At 37.2% G+C, this 26,725-nt stretch overlaps 1 protein-coding gene across 49 annotated transcripts in view; it reads right to left on the reverse strand.

The window, feature by feature from the left end:
* MAGI1 (membrane associated guanylate kinase, WW and PDZ domain containing 1) overlaps positions 1-26,725 on the reverse strand; it is a 675,392-nt gene that overhangs the window by 81,773 nt on the left and 566,894 nt on the right. For 19 of the 49 annotated variants that reach the window (XM_063602805.1, XM_063602803.1, XM_034956848.3 and 16 more), the window contains 5 exons: positions 17,805-17,887; positions 12,593-12,628; positions 7,358-7,415; positions 4,449-4,597; positions 1,730-1,822 (listed from right to left, as the gene is read on the reverse strand). In XM_063602805.1, coding sequence (XP_063458875.1) covers positions 1,730-1,822; positions 4,449-4,597; positions 7,358-7,415; positions 12,593-12,628; positions 17,805-17,887 — 419 coding nt within the window. Of the gene's footprint in view, positions 1-1,729; positions 1,823-4,448; positions 4,598-7,357; positions 7,416-12,592; positions 12,632-17,804; positions 17,888-26,725 lie in introns of all 49 variants that reach the window. The other 30 variants (XM_063602801.1, XM_008963973.4, XM_055110112.2 and 27 more) reach the window with 2 other exon arrangements.

Genomic DNA, 26,725 nt, shown 5'->3' on the forward strand with positions numbered 1-26,725 from the left:
TTAATTTCTAAGATAATTATGTAAGAAAGTCTGGTTGGCTATTCTATATGTATATGTGGATGGATGGATGGATGGATGGATGGATGGATGGATGGAAAGATGGATGGATACTGTTTCACTCAATAATAATGTCATCAGAAAATGGATATCAAGGGATTATGCCTAGTTTGGGATTATCTCACAGTGAAAAAACAAAAAACAGAGAATCATAGTCTCTTGCCTCCATGGGATTTAAAGTCTAATGAGGAAACTATTGTTAAATAATAGCACACAAATGAACACTAGTTATAATGGTTAAATTTCATAAATGTGAAGTACAGGATGGTTAAGAGTAAACATGGTAGGGTAATCTAGCAAAGACCTGAGGTGAACAGGAGTTAGCAGAGTAAGAAGTAGGAGGAAAAGACAACTGCAAACAGAAGGAACAGCCTCTGCAAAGGCTCAGAAGCGGTTCACAGTTTTGCTGGTTAAAAGAACTGAAAGGAGGCTAACTTACTGTGAGAGAGGGGAAGGTAAGAAGGCATGAGCCTACAGAAGGAATTTTATATTTACAAAAAACCCCACAAAACTGAGGACTCCACGGTCATGTTGATACTAATCAACATTATTATCTACTATATCCCATCTTTATTAAAGCCATTATCACCATTAAAAAGTGCATTCATGCCAGAAGAAATTATTTTACATAAATTGATACTAATTCTAATCTAGTGACAATGTCAGCTAGCAGAGAAACAATTTCTTTCTTATGAAAATTATAATGAATTAAAATTAAAGAAATGAATTATTCTACTTATCTTTTATATGTAACACAATTAAATCTCTTTTAAAATGTAGAAAGGAAGACAAATTTTATAGTATTTTTATTGTTTCTGTACCACAAACATTCCCCAACTCTGTCAAACATGATGCTTGTTTAAAAGAAAAAGAAAAAGAAAACTAAACACAAATATTTTCTATAATTTAAGAGTAATGAGGCCTGAAAGTTGCAAGGCTCTGGAACTTCCAATTTTCAAGAATAATCCTCTATAAAGGCCTCATCCTATGTGTGAATGTAAACAAACAAGACCTATTGAAACGTTGTAAACATGCATAAATACCAAAACCGCAGCAAGAATAGGGAATGAGAACTGAAAACACAATATCAAACCATTTTCATTTATAGGAAAGTCTTAGACAAAACCTAATATGTTGGCTAGACTCTTGAAATATCTAATGCTGAGTTTCAGATTTATCTTTTTTAACATACTATTAAATATCTGTGGTCTCTAAGTCAGTGATTCCTATCTCTGGGATGGGTTTGCTCCCCAGAGACATCTGGCAATGTCTGGGGACAATTTCCTTGTCACAATGAGAGGTGGGCTGTGTGCTACTGGCATCTAGTGGCCAGGGGACATCTCACAATGCCCAGGACAAACCCACACAACAAAGAATTACTTACCCCAAAATGGCAATGGTGCTGAGATTGAGAAACGTTGGTTTGAATGATCATTTAACAAGTAGTCTTTATTTTTAAAATATTACAAATAGTTGGAAAAAAAATATTCAGGAAGATTCCTAATTTTTCTTGACAAGTCTAACAATACATTTATCATTGTTTTCATTATTTATGGTTTTCACTATCAAAGGAATGACTTGGGAGTTATGAGATTCCACTTTTCAAAATACCTTTAAAAAAATTAGATTTTGAGCTAAAACCATGACACAATTAGAAAGACAAGTACTTTACCCTGAAGTGGAGCTTCTCTGGCTGGCTCTGGATTGCTTGGAGGGTGGTTTGGAATAACAGGAGGCACAAGGGCTGAGTGATCTTCTGTCCACTCTGTGAAAAAGAAAAGAAAGTTTCCTATTTTTCCTTCAAATGGCTCATTGAGTTACTTATGATTCACCTTATTATTAATAATACTCAAGGCAATAAACCAAGGGCAGATAGCTTAGATTAAAAAGAAGTTGTTATCTGACCTCATTCTATGAAGCTCTTTTTTTCTTGTCTAAGACGTTTTGGGAAAGAAATATTACCATACAATGAATAAGAACTCCAGTTCTCTCTGGCTGGAAAGTCCAAAGTGAAGTCAGTTAAAAAATGTCAGGAAAGACATACAGTCAACTAATGGCAGCTGTATAAGGGAGAAATTTCTCTAATGTGATTCAGACATAAGCTGGGCTGCTGAGGCCAGCTTGTCTTAGGTAGGGAGGAAGATGAAGGTAGATTTCAGCAGTTTGCTAAGGGTGTGCTCTTCTGTTATCTCTGAATCCAAATGAGACCTATTACAAATACTCCTGGGTCCTAATTGTAGTCTTATTCACCTTGGAAGGCCAGACATAACTCACAGTGAGTGACCCTTGAGATGGCACCCCAGAATCACTTCCAGCTCAGCTAACATATTCAATTGTACATTCTCATTTGCAAACTGCACTTTCTAACACTACCAAGTTTCATCAGCTCAGGAAAGATACATTAAAAAATTATTTTTAGACAAAAAATAACAGATGTTGATAAGGATGTGGAGAAAAGGGAATGCTTATACACTGTCGATGAGAATGTAAATTACTGCAACCTCTATAGAACCACCATACAATCCAGCAGTCCCACTACTGGGTATCTGAAGAAAAAGAAATTATTCTATCAGAATGATACCTACACTTGTATGTTTACCGCAGCACTATTCACAACAGCAAAGATACAGAATCAACCTAAGTGTCCATCAGTGGATAACTGGATAAAGAAAATGTGGTATGTATGCCATGGAATACTGTTCAGCCATAAAAAAGAGAATAAAATTATGTCTTTTGCGGCAACATGAATGGAACTAGAGACCATTATCTTAAGTGAAACAACTCAGAAACAGAAAGTGAAACACCACATGTTCTCACTTCTGAGTGGGAGCTAAATAATGTGTACTTACGGACATGAAGTGTGGAATAATAGACCATGGCAACTCGGAAGGGTTGGTGGGGGATGAAGGATGATAAATTACTTAATGGGTACAATGTATACTATTTGGGTAATGGTTACACTAAAAGTCCACACTTCACCACCACTTAATATACCCATGTGTCAAAAGCTGCACTTGTACCCACTAAATGTATATAAGAAGAGTTCTTTTTAGCTAGAAAAGAGACTAAGGTAGATAACATTTCAATGGGTGAATGTACACAGACATACATACCTACTCTCTCTAAATTGTACAGTCCAGGGCAGTGGTTGGCAAACTATGGCCCACTAGCCAAACTGGGGCCAATTCCTGTTTGGATACAGCCTGTGAGCCAAGAATAACTTTTATTCTCAAATGGTTGAAAAGTAATAAAAAGGAGAATACTTTGTGACATATGAAAATTACATGAAGTTCAAATTACAGTGCCCATAAAGTTTTATTTGAACACAGCTACACCTATTCATTTACATAATGTCTACAGCTATTTGCATACTACAATGGCTGAGGTGAGTAGTTCTAACAGAGATTGACTGTTTGAATCACGAAGCCTAAAATCTTTATTATCTGGCTGTTTACAGAAAAAGTTTGCCAACCTGTAGTCTATGGTTTATATTTATTATATTCAATATTATAGTAACAGAGGCATTATACTTGATATTCTATTTGATATTCACATATTATATTGATGGGAGTATTAAGTCTATGATTCTAAAAGATCACAATGAAAAACTGGGGAAAGCCAGAGTATCTAGTAATAAACGAATGGCTAAATAAAGCAGAGGCATTCATGAAATGGAATATTATGTCACCATTAAAAAGTATAAGCTAAATCTATATTAGCCAACTTAGTAATATGTGCAAGAAATAAAAAGTGAGAAAACAGGTCTCACATACATACTATATACGTATAAATTATTATCAGATTTTTGTTAAAATATGCGTATATGTATATCCCTAGAAAATTTCTGCACAGGGCTTATCTCTGAGAATGGGAAGGGGGCAACCAGGGGAGAATTTAATGTTCTATACTCCCGAATTGCCCATATTTTTACAAAGAGCATGAATTCGTCTGTAATTTTTAAAAGCACCCAAAACTACCAGCTCTTTCTGATTCTTTACATGTAATGTTCCTAAAATTAAAAGTTAGTTTCATGCCCAGTAACTCTACTTAAAGTAAAAATGCTAAAAGTGGTTTGGATTTAGCTACCAGTTGCAATGCAAATACTGCGGGGGCAAGAGATTTCCTCCCCCATCAGAAAGTTCTCTGATCTAATGATGCTCCTTTCTAAATTAAAATGGAGATTTGAGTGACTTTGAATTAGGATCTCCACTTTGGCCATCCAGAGGAACATGGAGAGGGGGTTCTCTTCCTCCCCACAGGACATCAACTCTTCAGTGTGGCAAGAGAGGACTCAATCATCAAGGCCAGTTCTTACCACACGAGGGTGTCAGCGCTCAGATTTCACCCCATGCTCCCCTGATCAAGAAAAAGCCTAGAGGAAAGAGGCCAACCTTCTGTCTGCTGCTGCTGCTGCTGCTGCTGCTGCTGCTGCTGCTGCTGCTGTTGCTGCTGCTGTTGCTGCTGCTGCTGCTGCTCAAGCTGCTTCTTCCGTTTGGCTTCTAGAACCGGGTTCTCATATTGTGTCTTCCTGTTGATGTGGCTGGGGAAGACAGCAAATAGTATTCAGCTTGAAACAGTTCATTCCACCAGCAAAATGCCAATCAGACCAAGTCCCTGGAATCAAACTGAGCAGAGCAGGTGGCCTGAGATGCTAACCCTCGTGTGTTAAAATGCTCAGTTAGAAAGAGGAAATAAAAATGAAGTTTCCATTACTGACTGCTTATATGCACTAAGCACTGGGCTACCAGTTTTATATGCATTTTATTTAAAAGTCCTCAGTAAATGCCAGGAGGTAAGTCCTATTTTTATTCATATCTTATGAATAAGGAAAGTAAGTGTCTGGGCAGTTAAATACTTCACCTAGCATAATATAGCTAGTTAGCAGGAAACAGACATGCAAGCTCAGGGTTGTCTGCTTTCAAATCCCAGGATTTTAACCACTGACCCCCCTCCAAATGTCCAAGATACCACCTGACAGGGGAAGCTGCTTTAATTCAATAAGAAGTAGATTAAGGAATTATTGAGACATAAGATTAAAGTGGCTATGTGACATTGTCTGTAACATACAATGCCAGAACTGCTGTGTAACTGTCTGCAGTAGGGTTCACAGAAGCATAAGCATTCATCCAAACAATGAAGTTAAACAAAGAACTCGACTCACATCTGTTAACTATTTTGATCACTAAACATAGAGGCACAATTAAAAGTACAGGCCTTAGGCAGAGAGAATCCAAATAAAGTTAACCTAAGTAGATGTGATGTGCTCAAAATGACAAAGATCCAAACACTTAGACGGCTACAAAACTAATTATATATATACACATATGTATGTATACATATGTATATGTGTACATGTATACATATACATATATACATATATATGTATACACACATATGTACATATATATGGTACATATATGTGTGTATATATATACACACACACACATATACAAACACACACAAGCATATACGTATAAATATACATTATTATTTTTTTTTTTTTGAGACAGTCTCTCTCTGTCACCCAGGCTGGAGTGCAGTGGTACGATCTTGGCTCACTCCAACTTCTGCCTCCTGGGTTCAAGCAATTCTCCTGCCTCAGCCTCCCGAGTAGCTGGGATTACAAGCGTGCATCACCATACCCGGCTAATTTTTGTATTTTCAGTAGAAATGGCGTTTCACCATGTAGGCCAGGCTGGTCTCGAACTCCTGACCTCAAGTGATCCACCTGCTTTGTCCTCCCCAAATGCTGTGATTACAGGCATGAGCCACCATGCCTGAACTTATTTTTCTTAATTCAAAATAATAGTTTATTAGAAATTTAGGAGCATACTATTGTGATTATTTAGAACTCTAAGTTTTTTAAAAAGCTAGGCTTTATTTTTTTAAGCAGGCTTATCAATAGAAAGGATAGACTGATTGCTCTTAATTTCTATTAAAGGCCTACATGTTTATTTCCTAATTCTTGTAGCAATTTCATCCTAAGAAATGGTCTACCATTAACAGGCACATGAATCTGAAAAGACAGATGGAGAACTGTGTGGTAAGATAAAAACTTGCCCCTCAAACTAGTGTCTTCACCCTTAAAAGCTTTTGTCATCTGTTCCTGCTCTCTCTTAATGCATAAACTAGTTGAGGGACAATTCAAAATGAGCTTCAAATAGCAAAAACCCTACAGTACATCTGTGAGAAAGATGATCTTTGGGGCACACAAAAGAAATTTATTTTCTGAGGGTCAGAGGGGCAGCCAAGTTTGCCTCTCCGATGCCCCATATTACCAATCCCTCTTGTTAGGCAAAGTGGAGGTAAAAGTTAGTACTGGCCAAGGACACTTGCTATATTGAACTCATAATTTCTACAGTAAGATGCTGGGCATCTATTTTATGGCCTGGCACTTTTTTCGTCTTGTGTTCATATCACCAGGGTATTATACAAATGACTTTTCATCACCAGCAGCATAAAGGAAAGAAAATATGACAGTTACATCTTCAGTGTGGCAGGTACGATTATGTTTCTACAATATTTATATGGCATTTGCTTCTTTCGAAGGGACTTTTATTAGTTACCTCTCATTTTTCTCAGAGGAAACTATATAATACAAAGCTTTTCTTTTTTTCAATGTCCTAACTTAGTATCATCCTATCAATCAACAGTTTTGATGAAAGGAAAAAGTGGGAGCCCAATGCTAGAATAAGGCACACAGTAAAGTCACGAGGGTTTTAGACTTTTAAAAATGGGAAACCAGAACCTCAGGCAAGAGAGAAACAAAGAAACACACAAAGTCTGCATCCTAGGCTAGTTCTCCATTTTCTCCTCAATCCTGGCAACATTTCATAAATTACCGTGGCTGAACCTTTTGAAATGTATGAATGAATAAAGAAGTAATTGCTAAGGAGTTCAGATCTGGGTAGAGCAAAAAGTAGACAAATCAGATACTCCTTGTAAAGATAAACAATCCCTCTTTATCTGGTCTACTGAATCCTGGCTTTTCTCATTCATTCATTCATTCAACTAATACTCATTAAGTACCTGCCATATGCCAGGACCATGTTGGGCCTTTGTGATGCAGTGGTGAACAAAAGACATGGATCCTGACCATGTGAATTTAATAATATGATTTGCTATTTTCAGATTTATTGAATATTTTCTCATTCATTAAAATATGCATACATATTTTCATCATAAAATTAATATTGTTAATTAGTTTGTGCCTTATAATGATGTCAGGCTGTACTTAACACAAATGTACATAATTACAGAGAGGTATAAACTAATGTGTGGATTGTGAATGGGCACTTACTCTACATAGTAGATACCATAGACAGGGTCTTCAATCTTTTCCCAACCAGCAGGCAGTTCTGAAAAATAAAAGAACACTTAGGGCAAGAAGAGCATATTCTTGAAGAGCCTGGGTGTTTTCAACAATTGAGTTAGGCAAAAAGGGAAAGACTCATAAAAATGCTTTAAATCCAATTAAAACTGTTTATCCTAACCAAAAAAAAAAAAAGTATCTATTATTTTATCAGTGTATTTTTCTACATGAACAGCAATTCTTTATCTACTGGTATTTTATGCAAGAAAATAAAACTTAATAAAATGCAGCCTTTATTCTAAATCACTATTAAATTAGATTTTAGTGAAAATATAGGTTAAACTTGCCTTGAATGCCTAGTTCCTATCTTAAATGTTTACGGTTTTCTCATTTTGTTCCTAGGCCATCTTATGACACAAGCAAAAATGGATGAAAATTAATGTTTCATTTTCAATACAATAGTGTTGCTTTGCTCTCCTTGAAATAAAATAAAATCTGCATGTTATCTTCTCCTTGTTCCTAATGAAAATGCAGTTGGGTTTTTGAACTGCACACAGCTATCACTCAATTGCTATCTCTGGGCTGGCCCATCTTTCTCAGCACTTAACCTGTGAAAGCAGTAACACAGCTCCTGATCCCTAAGAGCTCACTATCTAAGGTGGATGATTTTATTTCTTTAAATGTGGTGGTACAATGGCACTGGGGGATGTATGTGCCTTTCTGAAAACTCAGCCATGCTCTACAGAACTTCCTAAGGTTTCATATCAAAGGCCAAAACTTTATTAAACAGGTAATAGTTCTGTCTGAACAAGAATCTGTTGTGGAAAGGCCCACTGCACCATATTATTTTACTTGGTGAAAGAAGGGACTAGGTTGTGGTTTTTTTTTTGTCATTAAACAATCCTTTCAGGCAGAACAACAGTTATTCAACTTAATTTTAAAGCTTCCCTGATACACGTAGTCAAGGCAAACTTATGTAACACCACACTCTAAAGTGAATAATTAGTCCTAGAAGTAGCTATTAAGACCAACTTTGATAGAATACTACAAACTTGAAATATTTGAAATAGATGTTTGTTTAATTCAAGGAATCATGTGGTCACTAATTTAAATAATGATGTCATCAGGGCAGAAGGCTTACATATACCACAAACAGTTCCAGACTGAGGTGGAGGCATGCACATGCACACAAACACATACAGGCTAATTACTCAAAGTTTATGTTTTGTTCAGATTTGGCTGCACATCAAGAGACATTAATTTCATGGTTTTTGCTCCACATGTTACTTGTTTGCAAACAAAGGGACAGGTTTTCCCCCCTTTTCTTCTAAATTAAAAAGAAAAAACATTTAGCAAGTTTTAAAGAAGTCTTTGACTTGTAGGAGACATAAGCTACTAAAATGCAAGACAGGTCCAATTTGCAGATGTTGATACAACTTGGCATTTGTATATACTGAGTCTTGCGGACCGATGCAAATTGAATGCCTAGGAAATGCTTTCCCCTTACAAAGCTGGAAATTACCATTTAAATGAAAATGAACCAGGAAAATATTACCAAAGAGTTGGGAAATCGAAGATTAAAAAAATGCAAATTGGTGCACAGTCATACATTTGTATAGGGCAGAAGGGTGGGTGGATGTGAGGAGACCACATTAAGTTTCATAGAAACACCATCTCTTTTCAAAATCTGCAACCTGAGATATGTGGCCTGATTATCTTTAGATAAAACAGGGGAAATACTAAGCTTTCAAGTTACTCAGTTATTAATTTGACAAACATTTGTTGAATGCGTACTTTTTGCCCGAGGGTGTGTTAGGCACCAGGGACACAAAGACAAACGCAAGTGCATCATCTAAGCAGAAAATTCAGCCACGTGGTATGTGCTTTGATGGAGGGCTGAGGAGGGTACTAGAAAAGAAGGTACCCGTGACTTCTTTTCTAGTGCCTAGTCAACAACTTAATATTCTAGAGTTGAAAAATGGGTCCAGTCAACTGGCATATCTGGACATTTGTCAGTTTAAACACATCTTTTGGAACAGATGAGCAAACTCCAGAAATTGGAAAGATAGTTTCTCACTTCCAATGTGGTCATTAACTTAATCATAGAAATTAGTCTCCTAATGCTTAAAATAGAAATGGGTCATCGATTTTAAATAGGAAGATGTTTGTCCTAGAATTTGCCATTTGGTTCTAAAAGACTGAAAAAGGCAGAAAATATTTAAGTCCAGAATGACATTATAATTTTTTAAGCAAACACTCTAAAGACTCTTAAAAAGGAATCCTCGTATGACTAACCACAGTCAGGGAGCAGATTAGACTGTACAACCTATCACAGAGATTTGAAGTGGCTAAGATCCTTTTGGCATTGCCCAGATATAAGATTGAGCCTTAGTTCTTTCATTTATCTCTACTACTCTGTGGCCTTGGGCTACTTACTTAACATCTCTGAACCACATCTTTCTCCTGGATTTACCTCAAAAGTCAATGGTGGATTAAACAAAGATACTTCTGAACACTTAGCACAGTTCCTGGCACATAGAAAGTGTCCAACAAATGGCAGCTGTTCCAGGAAAGCACAAAAGGAATAGGACAGATGTCTGTGGCCTGTGTACTTGCTACTCCTGCCTCTGAAAATCTCATGCTGCACTGTTTTGTCTCCAAAGAGCAAACATTGAGCAGTCAAAGGTTCTAAGTTCTTTTCAAAGAGATTTCTCTGTATATAGATTGAAAATCATGTTCAAAATCAGAGATACATTTCAAAACTGTGACTTAGTTTTGGGTGGGAGGAGAACTTACTTTCTTGGCTCTATCTCCCCTAGTTGGTTTCACCACATGAATACCCTATAATTCCAAAAGAAGGTTCTGCAGGTGCTTTTTAATTCTGGGGAGATGTCTGCAGAGGACGTGATAAATTCTGCAAACCAAAGTACATAATGGAGCAACTGACCCAGCTCAAACAACAGAGTTCAGAAATGACAACTCTATAATCAAATGATCTGTGTCCAATACCCAAGCCAACTGCCCACGCCTCTCAGAGGGCGATTACAAAGAGGGTTTCCTTGTCACATCTGGAATTACATTGTTCACTGAAAACCTGACAGTTGCTATTGTTTGAAATTAGGACCCTCTTATTAAGAAAATGAGCAGTGAGCTTGTCAACAGAATCTGGAGTGAATGCAACAGAAAACAGTGTGTGTGCACGTGTGCTACTCTTTACACAGTGGACATGTGCAGGCAAAAATCAAAGGTTTTATCTCTACCCTTCCTACAAGAACACATTTGGGCCATTTCTATAATATAGAACACATTCCTCCCTTGTGTTGTGTTAATGGAAAAAAGTACCATAAGAAAGTACTGAAAAATCCAAGAAGAGGGAATTAGGTAATAAATAACAACACTGTAAATAGCTAATAGAATGTGCTGATCACAGGGACAAATATTAAAACACGCTTTCATTAAGTCACCTCATAAGCACCATGGGAGCTACTCTTTTGGCCCCTCTTTATGGATAAGGAAAGGGAAGCTAAAAGAAGGTGAATAGCTTCTCTAAGTTTGCATAGCCAGTAAGCAGGGGAGCCACACAGTTTGATCAGAACCCAGAGAAAGCCAAGAGAACTCATGTTTAGAGTCTTTAACAGCATAAGCAAGTCACCACGATATCACAGTTACATGTGGGTAAAATGCAGAAACTTCTTTCCTGAAAATTTCAAATTCAAATTTCCAGAGAAGCAAATAAGGTTGTGCTCCTGTACACAGCTGTGCTATCTCCACTGGCTGCCAGCAGACAGCAGAGTGATCTCTCACACCTATTACTCAGGTAGCAAGAGTGGTTGAAATTGGCTGAACAAATGATTAAAACACTCATTTTGTGTCTGGAAAACCTATTTCTGTCTCTTTCAATTACTTTATCTAATATCATTGGATTGACAAATTCTTTTTTCGATCAAATTTAGTTTCAGATTGTTCTATCATTCAGGGTGAACCTTAAGTCATCCCTCTCACAATGACCACAAAGGCAACTTATTAAACATCTTTAAAAATAGATCCATCAATAGTTATTGACCATTGTTGGCATGTGCATCAATTACAACAGACTGGTTCCAAATGTTAAGAAAAACAGAGCTTGGTTCTATTCTATCATAATTCTAGCCAACCATGACTGATTATCTTTATCTCACGTAACAAAAATAAAGAAAACCAAATGAATGCAATAATCTGTACTAAATAGACTTACATTTTCAGGTCTTTAGGCAATCTCAAAAATGCCAGGCAGATTCAATAATCTTAGTACAGTTCCACTCATACTGATGTTAAACAATCTTCTACTTAAACAATCTTCAATTGCTAAAGAATCTTCCATCAGCCGAGGCTTTCATCAACAATTTAGCTGAAACTTATGCTTTCCTATGTATCCATCAGCAAATGTATCAGACAGAATGCAAACTAATTTTAATGTTGTTCAAGGTTGAACATAAAGGACTGAACGTAATAGCAAACATAATTCAATATATTCCAATAGCAAAGAAACAAGAATTTGGCATCATCTGCTAGTATAAATTATTCCTAAGCAACAATAACTAGAGTAGTCAAGACTTGATTTGCATTGACACAACTCTAAGGCAAACAGTACATATAGGTGTTGCATCACTATATAAACAACCACTCACTATAATGGCAAGGTCAACAACACGTGGTCTGTGACGTAATAACAACACAATCCTAAGACTTAACTATTCAATTCCTCAGTGACCTTCTTTTATTGCAAGTGCTCCTATAATGCTCCTTAAACTAGTCTTAATTGATTTTTGTTTGTTCTGCTTGGCTTTTTTGTATTACCCAAATAACCATCCGTACTAAACAAATAAAGAAATAAGACTGAGACAGGTTATGCCAAAGTTCAAGGGACACAGCGAGCATCTCTTGGGTTCTTTCCCAATCCTCACTTTACAAGACTACCCATTACCAATTTGCTAACTCTCGTTCTAGTCTCTGTTCAGTCAGACATTTTCTTTGTAAACATAATGTATTACAACTCCGCGTGATGTCTGCAGCCAGACATGCAGGTTGTAAGACTGACCTTTCCTGGATAAGCTAGAATGAAAATCATAATTGGAGGAGTGCAAACTAAAGAAACAGAGGGATTAAGCAATTCACTGGGGAAGAAAACCATGCAGGCCATGTCATGCACGTGTCATGCAGCAGCAGCAGGCAGGGAGGGTTTACCTAGTTCACTGTCCAGCTCCTCGGTGTGTACCCCTTCTTCTCCAAAGGAATAGCAGGAATGAGACAGAAAAGAGAGAAAGCAAAATTCAGACACCAGCACCAAGAAAGGAAATCTCCTCAGGAAAACAGCAGCAAACACATCACTCTAGTTCATCCTTACCTGCATTGTGGCTTATTTCATTGGCTTGGATAGTAAACTTGCGACCTCAGTGTAAATCACAAAACGGGAAGAGCTGATATTGGCAAAATAATTACATGGCTCATTTCCTTGCATGTCAAAATAGGATTTGATTGGTTGTAAAAGATCACAAATACCTTTGCGGTTTCAATGTTCTTAAGTGGGAAGTCACTTATTACAGACCTTATTGGGAGTAAACAAAGCTGTTAGACCTTTCATTATCAGTCCTTTTAATCCTTCAATAATCCTCTAATCAGTGAGGCAATTATACTCACAATTAAAGCATTATTTAACTTACAAGTAACAGTGCTGCTTGAAAAATGGAAGGTGAGGTCAAATTGAAAGTGCAGACTGTATAATGAGCTAACTTTGATGTCTTTCAAAAAGGAGCTGGAAAGATGAATTACGTCAAGATAAAATATATCAAAGAAGAAAGCCTTGAAAACTGCCCTGAAGGAGTGTTGGGAGGCATTTAACTGGTTTTGTGAGAAAACACATACATACACACACACACACACACACACACACACTTTCTAAGTCAAGCAGCTCAGAAATATTAGAATTAAAATGTCCTCAAAAATTTCAGGGAGCAAAACAAGTCCAAATCCTTTCTGTTCTTGACCTCGTCCTCTTGCTGTCAGTAAAACATTTTCTTATTATTGAGAAGAAAACATGGGAGAACACACAAAAATCATTTCATACATAATGTTTCCCCAGGGTCAGGGCAAGTGGCTCCTATAAGCTTCACAAACACAGGAATTGAGCCTGTTTTCAGTACCACAATATGCTCAGTGCCCAGTGTAGCCTTCTGCACATGTTAGGTACTAAATATTTCTTGATGAATGAATGAATGAACCAATCAATCAATGATTGACTTAAATAACCAACATGGGCCTAGACACCTTGTAAACTCTTGATTTGTTGTGGGGTGGGGGGAGGGGGGAGGGATAGCATTAGGAGAAATACCTAATGTAAATGACGAGTTAATGGATGCAGCACACCAACATGGCACATGTATACATATGTAACAAACCTGCACGTTGTGCATATGTACCCTAGAACTTAAAGTATAATAATAATAAAAAAATGATCCCACTGCCAGCGGTAAGTTTTGATTGGCACCGTTTCTTAAAAGGAGAATCTAATTTACACAAAGTCATCTGTGAAAATGCCCATTTGGATATTATCTAATGTCTTTGGGAACATTTGTTCACTTCTTCAGTAGTTATTTATCAAGACCTATGATGTGCCAGTCACTGTGCTAGGTGACATATCAAAATGAACACAATCAGGGGCCAGGCGTGGTGTCTCATGCCTGTAATCCTAGCACTTTGGGAGGCCAAAGTGGGTGGATCACCTGAGGTCGGGAGTTCGAGACCAGCCTGGCCAACATGGTGAAACCCCGACTCTATTAAAAATACAAAAAAATTAGTCAGGCAGGTGGCGCTCACCTGTAATCCCAGCTACTCGGGAGGCTGAGGCAGGAGAATCGCTTGAACAGGGAGGCAAAGGTTGCAGTGAGCAGAGATCATGCCACCACACTCCAGCCTGGGTAACAGGGCGAGACTCCATCTCAAAAAACAGAATCAGACATCTCTACTTTTCCAGAACAGGAGACAAATCCAAAGCTCACACAAATAAAACTAAAATTAAAACCATGATAAGTTCTCAACAGAGTAAGATACATGAGTGACCTAATCATATTTTTGGGGGCAAAGTCATGGAAAAATTCCCTGAAGTATAACCTGAAGGATATGCAAAGTTTAATGTCTGTTGTATTCATGGACACATTCGAATACCTAGGATGCATGTGACATACAGAAATTGTTCAATAACTATTGTGAAATGTAAGAGTATAGTGAAATGTAAGCGTATTCTAAGAGAGAAATGCACATTTAACTGACATGAGGCAGGAACTCAATGAGGACTAGTGGGAATGAAGAGCAGAGAGCAGAGAAATAGTGTGAGAAAACCTAGAGAGGCTGACCACACAGGGCTCAGAGAAGCAAGCTATGGACCTGGCATTTCCTAAGCAGACCCTGTGGAGGTTGTCGGCGATAACATCATCACATTTACATTTTAAAAGATTTCTCCGAGTGCAAAATAAAAAGGAGAGTGAAAAGAGTCTGTATGGGAGATGAGCATGATCCCAGATGAGAATGGAAGATGCGGTGAAAAAAATAGTGAATGGATCCAAGAGATATTTAGGATGCCAAGTGAATTCAGCTGGTTCACGGGTTAGAAATAGGTGTGAAGAAAAGTGACATATCAAGGGGGAATTTTGAGTATGCATAAATTTACCATGAATGGAGACAGGAAACACTTTGTATATTATGTAATTTGGGGGGAAAGATCATCAGTTTTAATGGTTTTAATATGACTAAGTCGAAGTATCTTTGAGACAATCGTTGACATTATCAATCACATGGATTACAATATTGGTCTGGAGTTCAAAGGCAACACTGAGGGCTTCTAACTGAACTGGACACAGCAGTGACAGAAGGAGTCATTCACTAACATCAAAATCTCAAACCAGTTTCTCGATTTTCTGAGATAGGAAATAGAACATATTAAATCTTTATAATAATTAAGTATGATGCTATACTGTTACACCTCATATGTATGACCTACAGAGAACAGAAAGAAATACAGGGACAATATTTGCAACCAATATGTTTTTCTGCTTTGTGTTATAAATAATAACAAGGCAGCTTTGCGTTAACTGGCAACAGAAAATGCAAACTGATACTTACCATAATCTGATTATATATTTATACTGTTTGTGTGTACAGGCACACAGATATACATAGAATTTCTACTAGAAACAGAATATATGAATTCTAATATTAAAGAGATAATTATAAACTAACTGCATTTGGTATGAATACATTCTTGTTCCAAAGGAAATAACATTAACACAAAAAGATAAGAATTTTAAGAATTAAAAATTACTAGATTTGGTAACAAAAATGTCAATTCAATACTTTTACTCTATGTAGTTTTTCTCAGTAAAAGCTATTGCAGTATTCTATCACTTATAATATTGTATTAACAAGCATTTTCATACATTCCCAGAATAATTACAAAAGGGATATTGACATTGAAGACCCTATGGTAATAAGTGCCTAAATTGCTTTCAAAATCATAAGGCATCAAATAATGATTATTGTTCCATGAAATTTTAGGGTTGAATGTGTTTTATGCTATGATCTTTGAAAACTGGTTATTTATGTTCAGGTTGAGTAGTCATTATCCAAAATGGTTAGAATCAAAAGGGTTTCAGATTTTGCATATTTTCAGATTGGAGATACTTGTGTAATATACTTACTGGCTCAGCATTCCTAATCCGAAAATCCAAGATCCAAAATGCTCCAGTGAACATTTCCTCTGAGCATCATGGTGACACTCAGAAAGTTTTGGATTTTGGAGCCTGTTGTTGCTTTGTTTGTTTCTTTTAAGACAGGGTCTCTCTCTGTCACCAAGGCTGGAATGTAGTGGCACAATCACAGCTCTCTGCAGCCTCCTACTCTTGGGCTCAGGTGATCCTTCTGCCTCAGCCTCCCAAGTAGCTGGGACCACAGGCACATGCCAACACGCCTAGCTAATTTTTGTTTTATTATTTGTAGAGTCAAGGTCTCACTACATTGCCCAGGCTGGTCTTGAACTCCTTGGCTCAAGTGATCCTCCTGCCTCAGCCTCCCAAAGTGCTGAGATTACAGGTATGAGCCACACCATGCCTGGCCAGTTTTGGAGCATTTTGGACTTCAAATTTTGGGATCAGGGATACTTAACCAGTATTACATGTTAAACAGAATACTGAAATAATCAGTATAGTCTATTATCTCCCAAGCATGCAAAATACCAGAGCTGAATGAACCTGTTCTATTCCTTCTTCAGGAATCAAACAAAGCAACCAAGATAAAACAAACATCTTGGTCATGCCTCCTAAGTTAGAAGGACTTTTGTTTCCATTTGAAGTAACTCAGATAAATACCGACACAATAGTCTATGTCATTTAATGTAATCTGCAAACCATGTATAATAGAAGGATCATGGAGTGCAAGGTTTTGACAGTACTATACTATAAAATACTGCCTTGCATTTTCAAAAAATCTTCAAGTTTATATATACAACCATTCTGCACCATAGGACAAATAATAAAGTTCTGTTATCTTACAGTAAAATACATATTTAATAATTATACTACTAATTCACATGCCCGCATTGAATAATGAGTAGCAAAGCAGAGCGAAGCAAACCATTTCCCTTTTCATTCTTCCACATCAAAAAATAATTTTGGTAGAACTTGGGATAGACGTTGGTGTACTGAAAAGGGACACACTAGCTCTGTTTCAATTTTTTTTTTTTTTTTCATTTTGGAGAAGTAGTTAGAAAACCCAAAGCCTTGAAATGAACTTTTTCAACAAAAGCTCTTACAGCCAGTTAGTTCATTTCCAAGATTAACAGGGAGAGTGGTGCTCTAGGTAATACCTCAACCTCTGTCTCAAAAGAATACACTTACTACATATTGTGGGTATACTCTAAGTTACACAGAGATTCTCAAACATGTCTAGATCTGTTTCCCCTACCTCCAAGACTAGGGAAGTATGTGAAATATGTACAGTTCAAGAAAAACTCCCAACTTTTCCCCCTAAGACTTTTATAAGATAGGGTTAAACCTGAGAATGTGTGACTGACCAGACCATCTTTGGTTTCTTTATTCCTAGAGACTTTCTAGAATTTACTCTAAGTTCCTGAAGACAGAGGACGTATCTTCATTTGAACAGTTTCTGACTGTTCTGCTTCTAATGGAGATATTAGTAAGCATCTGTCTTTATGTGTAAACAAATTCTTCTCTTGAAACAACTCTGACTTTCTTCTTGCTTTTGTAAACCACAGTCCATTTAGCAGAAATTGGATTACCTTTTAAAAACTCAACATAAGACCGGACTGACCTGGCTACGACTCTTTAAAATTTGCACATGTGAACAGTGCCCCCAATTCACTTAACCCAAGACCTGCCTGGCCCCTTACCATCATCTTCACACTCTTCCAGAGGCTTCTGCTGCTTGTTTAGGCACCGAGGGTCTAACCAAGATGTTGTTTTCGTGTTATGGCTGCAATCCAGAAACAAAAATAAGAAATTTGTTTGAAAAAAAAAAAAAAAAAAGCAAGAAGCCCAATGACAGAATTACACACTCTTGAATATTTCTTCCTTAACTACAACAAAGATGCTTTCCAACAGCAAATCCAGAGCAGAAGAGAGCCTGAGTTTAGAATTATAAAATGGCTTGGGGAGGGTCTTAGGTAGGCTTTTTACTTACCTAACATATGATTATTCAATTACTGAAAGCTTAAAAAATAATACCAGTTTTATTTTTGAAAAATAAGTTACAAATGATACCACTTGCGTATACCATCTACCCTTGTCTAGATTATTTTAGGCTTTGCATTTGCCACAGAGAAAACTTCAATTTATTTTAAGTTTATCTATGACTCGAGTCTTGGATGCTGAAACTCACAAAGAGGGCTGATATTTCATTCATTATATTACATAAGAATTCTCATGACAGCATGAAACTACCTTAATTCACATAAATGACTCAAAACTACCAATACACATCATTAAATCACAATGTCCTAAATTATGCTTTGGACATAATGAAGGCAGCCCCAAATTACTCTTCATAAATAGAATCTGGACCAAGGATAAGCTTGGAGAGGCTAAACATGTCACTCAACTGCCTTTTAAGGGATAAAGTTCAATTCTAGATGAAGTATTTCAACAGATGGTGACTGGGGCCCTGCAGATTTGAAAGTGTAGAGACACATTCCCAAAGATATCGCCATTCAATCATATTAGAAATGTCACCAGAATGGCTGGAAGCATTCAGCTTTTGTGCTTCCCAAAGCAGTGGCTGGGACAAAGTTCTGCTTGAGCCCCCAGGGCACCATGCAGCTAAGTGGGTGGGGCAAACAACTCCAGTCCAGTAGTTCTGGCTACAAACTAGACATGAAAACAAATTGGAAATCATCATTCTCAGTAAACTATTGCAAGAACAAAAAACCAAACACCGCATATTCTCACTCATAGGTGGGAAATGAACAATGAGAACACATGGACACAGGAAGGGGAACATCACACTCTGGGGACTGTTGTGGGGTGGGGGGAGGGGGGAGGGATAGCATTGGGAGATATACCTAATGCTAGATGACGAGTTAGTGGGTGCAGCGCACCAGCATGGCACATGTATACATATGTAACTAACCTGCACATTGTGCACATGTACCCTAAAACTTAAAGTAAAATAATAATAATAATAAAATACTTGTTTTTTTTTTTTAAAAAAAAAAGAAGTTTTTTAAAAATTAAGTTCAGGCAGTAACTTAAAACTTTTTTTGAACTGTGACATTTTGGTTGTAAATTTGGGAGTTGGCAGGGAAGAGGGGTTGCCAAAGTTCTTTATTTTTGATTCAAACCTTATTAATTGTCAAAAAAAACCATATGGCTTAAGGAAAAAACAGAATCTGCGAATGTATACACGTCATATCAACTATGTTAAAATAAAAATAACAAAAGCTAATATAGCAACCACCACCATCACCACCACGTATGACTGCCAGAATCTGTTCTTACAATAACCCTATGAGAGAAGTATTATTAGCATTAAAATTATTGCTCCCCATATTACAAATGAGAAAACTGATAATAGAAAGGTAAAGCAATTTGTCTAAGGACACCCTGCTGAGACATCACAGAACTGGGAATTAAACCCAGAGAGTTTTGCACTAGAATCCACAGTCTGCACTACTCCTACACAGTAAGATAGTAACAAGGATCATTGTTAGGAGAGGAGATTATGCAGGATTAAGAAAAAAAACTGTGTTTAAAACAAAAATAACTGTAGATTCACATTCAGTTAAAAGAAAGAAGAGAGATCCCACACACCCTTTATCTAGAACCCATCAATAATAACATCCTGCAAAACTATAGTACACTGTGACAACTAGGATACTGATACTGACACAGTCAAGATACAAAACATTTTCATCATCACCAGGGTCCCTCACGTTGCTCTTTTATAGTCACACCTGGTTCCCTTCCAACCATTCCCCCCAACCCTCTTCTTAATCCCTGGTAACTACGAATCTGTCCTCTATTTCTATAATTTTGTCATTTCAAGAAGGTTATATAGCGCTGGGCATGGTGGTACATGCCTGTAACTCCAGCACTTTGGAATGTCAAGCCAGGTGGATTGCTTGAGCTCAGGAGTTCAAAACCAGCCTGGACAATGTGGTGAAATGCCATCTCTACAAAAAAATACAAAAAAATTAGCCAGGTGTGGTGGCGCACACTAGCCAGGTGTGGTGGTGCACACCTGTGGTCCTAGCTACTGGAGAGGCTGAGGTAGCAGGATCACCTGAGCCCAGGAGGCAGAGGTTGCAGTGAGCAGAGATTGTGCCACTGCACTCTAGCCTGGGTGACAGAGTGAGATGCTGTCTCAAAATAAAATAAAAATAAAAATAATTTTAAAAAGAATGTTATGTAAATGGAATCATTGTATGTCTTACTTTATGACTGGCTTTTCCCCTCAGCATAATTCTCATCAAGATTGTTGTATATATCAATAATCAATTCTTTTCATTGCTGAGTAGTATTCCATGGAATGAATGTATCACAGCCTGTCTAACCACTCAAAGACATCTGGATCATTTCTAGTTTTTGGCTATTTGGACAAATTTATTATAAACATTCATGTACATATTTTTGTGTGAATTTAAGTGTTCACTTCTCTGGGATAAATGATTACGTGTGTCATTGCCAAATGGTATGAGCTGCATGCTTAGTTTCTTAGGAACTGTTTTCTAGAATGCCAGACAATCCCACCAGCAATGGATGAGAGATCCAGTTTCACTGAATTTTTACCGTCACTTAGTGTTGTCACTATTTTTTACTTTAGCCATCTTAATAAGCAAATGACATCTCATTGTGGTTTTCATTTCCATTTCCCTAGAGCTAACTAATTCTTTCCCTAGGGCTGAACTAATTTTTTCATGTGCATATCTTCCATCTATATACCCTTTTCAGTGAAATGTCTGTCCCTCTGTCCCTCTCTTTAGTTCACATTCTAAATGAATGGTTTGATATTTTTTTTCACTCCGGAGTTTTGAGAGTCCTTTGTATATTCTACATACCAGTCCTTTTTTAGGTGTGGAGTCTGTAAACATTTTCTCTGTAGTTTGTCCTTTCATCCTCTATCAGACTCTTCCACAAATCAAAAAATTTTCATTTTAATGATGTCAAATTTATCATTTTTTCTTTCTCAGGGATCTTGCTTTTGATGTCTCTTTGCCTAGCCCTGTATTTCAAAAATTTTCTGGTTTTTTGGTTCCCTAAAAGTTTTATTGTTTTATGTTTTACATTTCAGAGTCTGAATTATTTGGGGTTAATTTTTTGATATGAAGTGTGTGGTTTAGGTGGAGGTTAGCTTACATGCCTCTGGTCGTCCACTTGCTCTTGGACCATTTACTGAAAAGGCTATCTGCCCTCCATTGGATTGCTTTCAAATTGAATTGCTTTTGTCAAAAATCAGTTGGGCACACTTATGGATCTATTTCTGGGTTCTGCCTTCTGTCCCATTAGGTTATGAGTCTATTCCTTCACCAACACCACACAGTCTTTATTATTGTGACTACATAATAAAGTCACAATATGTAAATTAGTACATTTGATATCAAGCAGACTAATTACTATGACTTCATTCTTCCCTTTTGTAATTGTTTTAGCTATTCTCTTTCCTCTGCCTTTCCATTTATATTTTAGAATAAACTTGTCTGTATCTACAAAAAGACTGAGATTTTGACAGAAATTACATTAAACCTGTATATCCATTTGAGGAGCACTGACATCTCTATCAATTCTGAGTCTTCCTGTCTGTCCATGAGACATTGTCTCAAAATAAAATAAAAATAAAAATAATTTTAAAAAGAATGTTATATAAATGGAATCATTGTATGTAATACTTTATGATTGGCTTTTCCCCTCAGCATAATTCTCATCAAGATTGCTGTATATATCAATAATCAATTTTTTCTATTGCTGAGTAATATTCCATGAAATTAATGTATGACACAGCCTGTCTAACCACTCAAAGACATCTGGATCATTTCTAGTTTTTGGCTATTTGGACAAATTTACTATAAAAATTCATGTACATGTTTAAGTATATCTCTCCATTTATAAGGAACTTCTTTGACCTCTTTCATTAGCATTTTATAGTTTACAGTATATAAGATCCACTATATGGTTTGTTAGATTGACACCTGTATTATGTTTTTGAGCAACTTTAAATTATATTTTATTTTTGATTTTGGTAACCAAGTATTCTAATATATAGATATACACTTGCTATTTAATAAATTTTAAATTTTTGTGGGTACATGGTAGGTGCACATATTTATGAGGTGTAGAAGATACTTCGATACAGACATACAATGTGTAATGATCACATCAGGGTAAATGAAGTGACCATCTCCCTCAAGCATTTATTCTGTGTTACAAACAACTCAATTATATTCATTTAATTATTTTTAAATGTACAATTACATTATTATTGACTACAGTCACCCTGCTGTGCTATCAAATACTAAATCTTATTCATTCTTTCTATTTTTTTGTAGCCATTAACCATCTCCACTTCCCCCTTACCACCACTCCACCACCCTTCCCAGCCTCTGGTAACCATCATTCTACTCTATCTCCATGAGTTCAATTGCTTTAATTTTTAGTTCCACAAATAAGTGAGAACATGTGAAGCTTGCCTTTCAGTGCCTGGCTTATTTCACTTAACATAATGACCTCCAGTTCCACAAAGGTTGTTGCAAATGACTAGTTCTCATTCTTTTTTATGGCAGAACAGTACTTCATTGGGTATATGGACTCCATTTTCTTTATCCATTTATCTGTTGATAAACATTTAGGTTGTTTCCAAATCATGACTATGGCGAATAGTCCTGCAATAAACATGGGAGTGCAGATATCTCTTCAATATACTGATTTCCTTTAGGTATGGGTACATCCCTAGCTGAATCATGTGATAGCTCTATTTTTAGTTTTTATGTTTTCTTTCTTTTTTTTTTTTTTTTTTGAGGAACCCCCAAACTGTTTCCCATAGTGGTTATACTAATTTACATTCCCACTAACAGTGTGAGAAGGTTTCCTTTTCTCCACATCCTCGCCAGCATTTGTTATTGCCTGTCTTTCGGATAAAACCCATTTTAACTGGGGTAAGATAACTCATTGTAGTTTTGATTTGCATTTCTCTGATGATCAGTGATGTTGAGCACCTTTTCACATATCTATCTGCCATCTGGAGTCTTCTTTTGAGAAAGGTCCACTCAGATCTTTCCCTCATTTTTCAATCAGACTACTAGATTTTTCCATAGAGTTGCTTGAGCTCCCTATATATTCTCGTTATTAATCCCTTGTCAGATGGACAGTTTGCAAATATTTTCTCCCATTCTGTGGGTTGTCTCCTCACTTTGTTTCCTTTTCTGTGCAGAAGGTTTTTAACTTGATGTGATCCCATTTGTCCATTTTGCTTTGGTTGCCTGGGCTTATGGGGTATTACTCAAGAAATCTTTGCCCACTCTCATGTCCTGGAGAGCTTCCCCAATGTTTTATTTTAGTAGTTTCATAGTTGGAGGTCTTAGACTAAAGCCTGTAATCCATTTTGATTTGACTTTAGTATATGGAGAGAGATATGGGATAGTTTCATTCATCTGTATATGGATATCCAGTTTTCCAAACACCATTTATTGAAGAGACCATCCTTTCCCCAATGTGTGTGCTTGGCACCTTTGTCTAAAATGAGTTCACCGTAGATATATGGATTTGTTTCTGGTTCTCTATCCTGTTCCACTGGTCTATGTGTCTGCTTTTATGCCAGTACTGTGCTGCTTTTGTTACTACATCTCTGTACTATAATTTGAAGTCAGGTAATGTAATTCCTCCAGTTTTATTCTTTGACTCAGGATATATTTGGCTATTCTGGGTCTTTCGTAGTTCCATATAAATTTTAGAATTGTTTTTTATATTTCTGTGAGGAATATCTTTGGTATATTGATAGGGATTGCATTGAATGTGTAGACTTCTTTGAGTATATGGACATCTTAACAATATTGATTCTTCCAATCCATGAACATAGAATACAACTACTATTTATATGCTTATCTTTTATCTTGCAACCTTGCTGAACTCGCTTATTATAAAATTTTCTTGGTACGTTTCTCATGATTTTCTACTAAGATAACCATATAATCTGCAAACAGGTAGTTTCATTTCTTCCTTTTCAAACTGTATGGCTTTTACTTCTTTATCTTGATTCATAACCCTGGCTAGAAATTCCAGCATGATGTTGAATAACCACGGGAACAGCTCAGCACTTTGGGTGGCTGAGGCGGGTAGATTTCTTGAGCCCAGGAGTTGGAGACCAGCCTGGGCAACACAGAAAAACCCTGTCTCTATAAAAGCTACAAAAAATTAACTGGGTGTAGTGGCATGTACCTGTAGTCCCAGCTACTTGGGAGGCTGAGGTGGGAGAATCACCTGAGCTCAGAGAAGTTAAGACTGCAGTGAGCTGCGTTCACACCACTGCACTCCAACATGGGCAACAGGAGTGAGACCCTGTCTCAAGAAAAAAAAGAAAAAAAGAAAAAAGAGTGGGGACAGCTGACATCCTTGGCTTGTTTTCACACTTGCAGGGAAGGCATTTCATCTTTTCACTATTAAGTATAATGTTGGCCATTGGTTTTCTGTAGATGCTCTTTAACAAGTCAAAGAAATTTCCCTTAATTCCTATTTTCCCATGTGAAGAGTGCTGAATTTTGTCAAATGCTTTTTCTGCATCAATTAACATGAGCATTGATTCTTTAGCCTGTTAACATGGTGGGTTACACTGATTGATTTATTTGAATACTGAGACAGCCTTGAAGCACTAGAACAATTCCCACTTGATCATGGGAAATTGCTGATTACTACTTACTAAATTTTGTTAAAGATTTTTTGCGTTTATGCCTTTCTTGTACTGTGTTTAGTTTTGTTATCAAGGTAATATTAGCTTCATAAAAATAACTGTAGAGTGTTCTTCCTCTTTTATTTTCTGGAAGACATTATGTAGAAATAGTGTAATAGTTCAATATTCCTTTTTCAGGAGTTCTTAAATATACAAATTCATCCCTCATTATCTTTTTTTTTTGTGATGAGTGACTCCTCATTTAAGCCTGGGAATACTACTTGCATTACTTATTTCTTCTTCTTTTTTAAAAAAATTATACTTAAGTTCAGGGATACATGTGCAGAACATGCAGATTTGTTACACAGGTATACATGTGCCATGGTGTTTGCTGCACCCATCAACCCGTCATCTACATTAGGTATTACTCCTAATGCTGTGCCTCCCCTTACCCACCACCCCCCGACAGGTCCCCTAGTGTGTGATGTTCCCCTCCCTGTGCCCATATGTCCTCATTGTTCAACTCCCACTTATAAGTGAGAACATGGGGTGTTTGGTTTTCTGTTCCTATATTAGTTTGCTGAGAATGAGGGTTTCCAGCTTCATCCATGTCCCTGCAAAGGACACGAACTCATTCTTTCTTATGGCTGCATAGTATTACATGGTATATATGTGCCACATTTTCTTTATCCAATCTATCACTGATGGGCATTTGGGTTGGTTCCAAGTCTTTGCTATTGTGAATAGGGCTGCAATAAACATACGTGTGCATGTATATTTATAGTAGAATGATTTATAATCCTTTGGGTATATACCCAGTAATGGAATTGCTGGGTCAAATGGTATTTCTAGTTGTATATCCTGGAGGAATTGCCACACTGTCTTCCACAATGGTTGAACTAATTTACACTCCCACCAACAGTGTAAAAGCATCTCTCTGGCATCTGTTGTTTCTTGACTTTTTATTTATTTATTTATTTTTTGCGATGGAGTCTTGCTCTGTCGCCCAGGCTGGTGTGCAGTGACACGATCTCGGCTCACTGCAACCTCCACCTCCCAGGTTCAAGCAATTCTCCTGCCTCAGTCTCCTGAGTAGCAGGAACTATAGGCTCGTGCCAACACACCCGGCTAGTTTTTTGTATTTTTAGTAGAGATGGTGTTTCACCATGTTAGGCAGGATAGTCTCGATCTCCTGACCTCATGATCCGCCCATCTTGGCCTCCCAATGTTTCTTGACTTTTTTTTTTTTTTTTTTTTTTTAAGACAGAGTCTCACTCTGTCGCCCAGGCTGGAGAGTAGTGGCGTGATCTCGGCTCACTGCAAGCTCCGCCTCCCGGGTTCACGCCATTCTCCTGCCTCAGCCTCCCGAGTAGCTGGGACTACAGGCGCCCGCCACCACGCCCGGCTAATTTTCTGTATTTTTAGTACAGATTGGGTTTCACCGTGTTAGCCAGGATGGTCTCGATCTCCTGACCTCATGATCCACCCGCCTCAGCCTCCCAAAGTGCTGGGAATACAGGCGTGAGCCACCATGCCCAGCCTGTTTCTTGACTTTTTAATTATTGCCATTCTAACTGGCATGAGATGGTATCTCATTGTGGATTTGATTTGCATTTCTCTAATGACTAGTGATGATGAGCTTTTTTTCACATATTTGTTGGCCACATAAATGTCTTCTTTTGAAAAGTGTCTGTTCATATCCTTTGCCCACTTTTTGATAGGGTTGTTTTTTTCTTGTAAATTTGTTTAAGTTCCTTGTAGATGCTGGATATTAGCCCTTTGAATGGATAGATTCCAAACATGTTCTCCCATTCTGTAGGTTGCCCATTCACTATGATGATAGTTTCTTTTGCTGTGCAGAAGCTCTTTAGCTTAACTAGATCCCATTTGTCAATTTTGGCTTTTGTTGCCATTGCTTTTGGTGTTTTAGACATGAAGTCT

This window comes from Pan paniscus, chromosome 2, assembly GCF_029289425.2.
Source record: "Pan paniscus chromosome 2, NHGRI_mPanPan1-v2.0_pri, whole genome shotgun sequence".
Classification (NCBI taxonomy): Eukaryota; Metazoa; Chordata; class Mammalia; order Primates; family Hominidae; genus Pan; species Pan paniscus.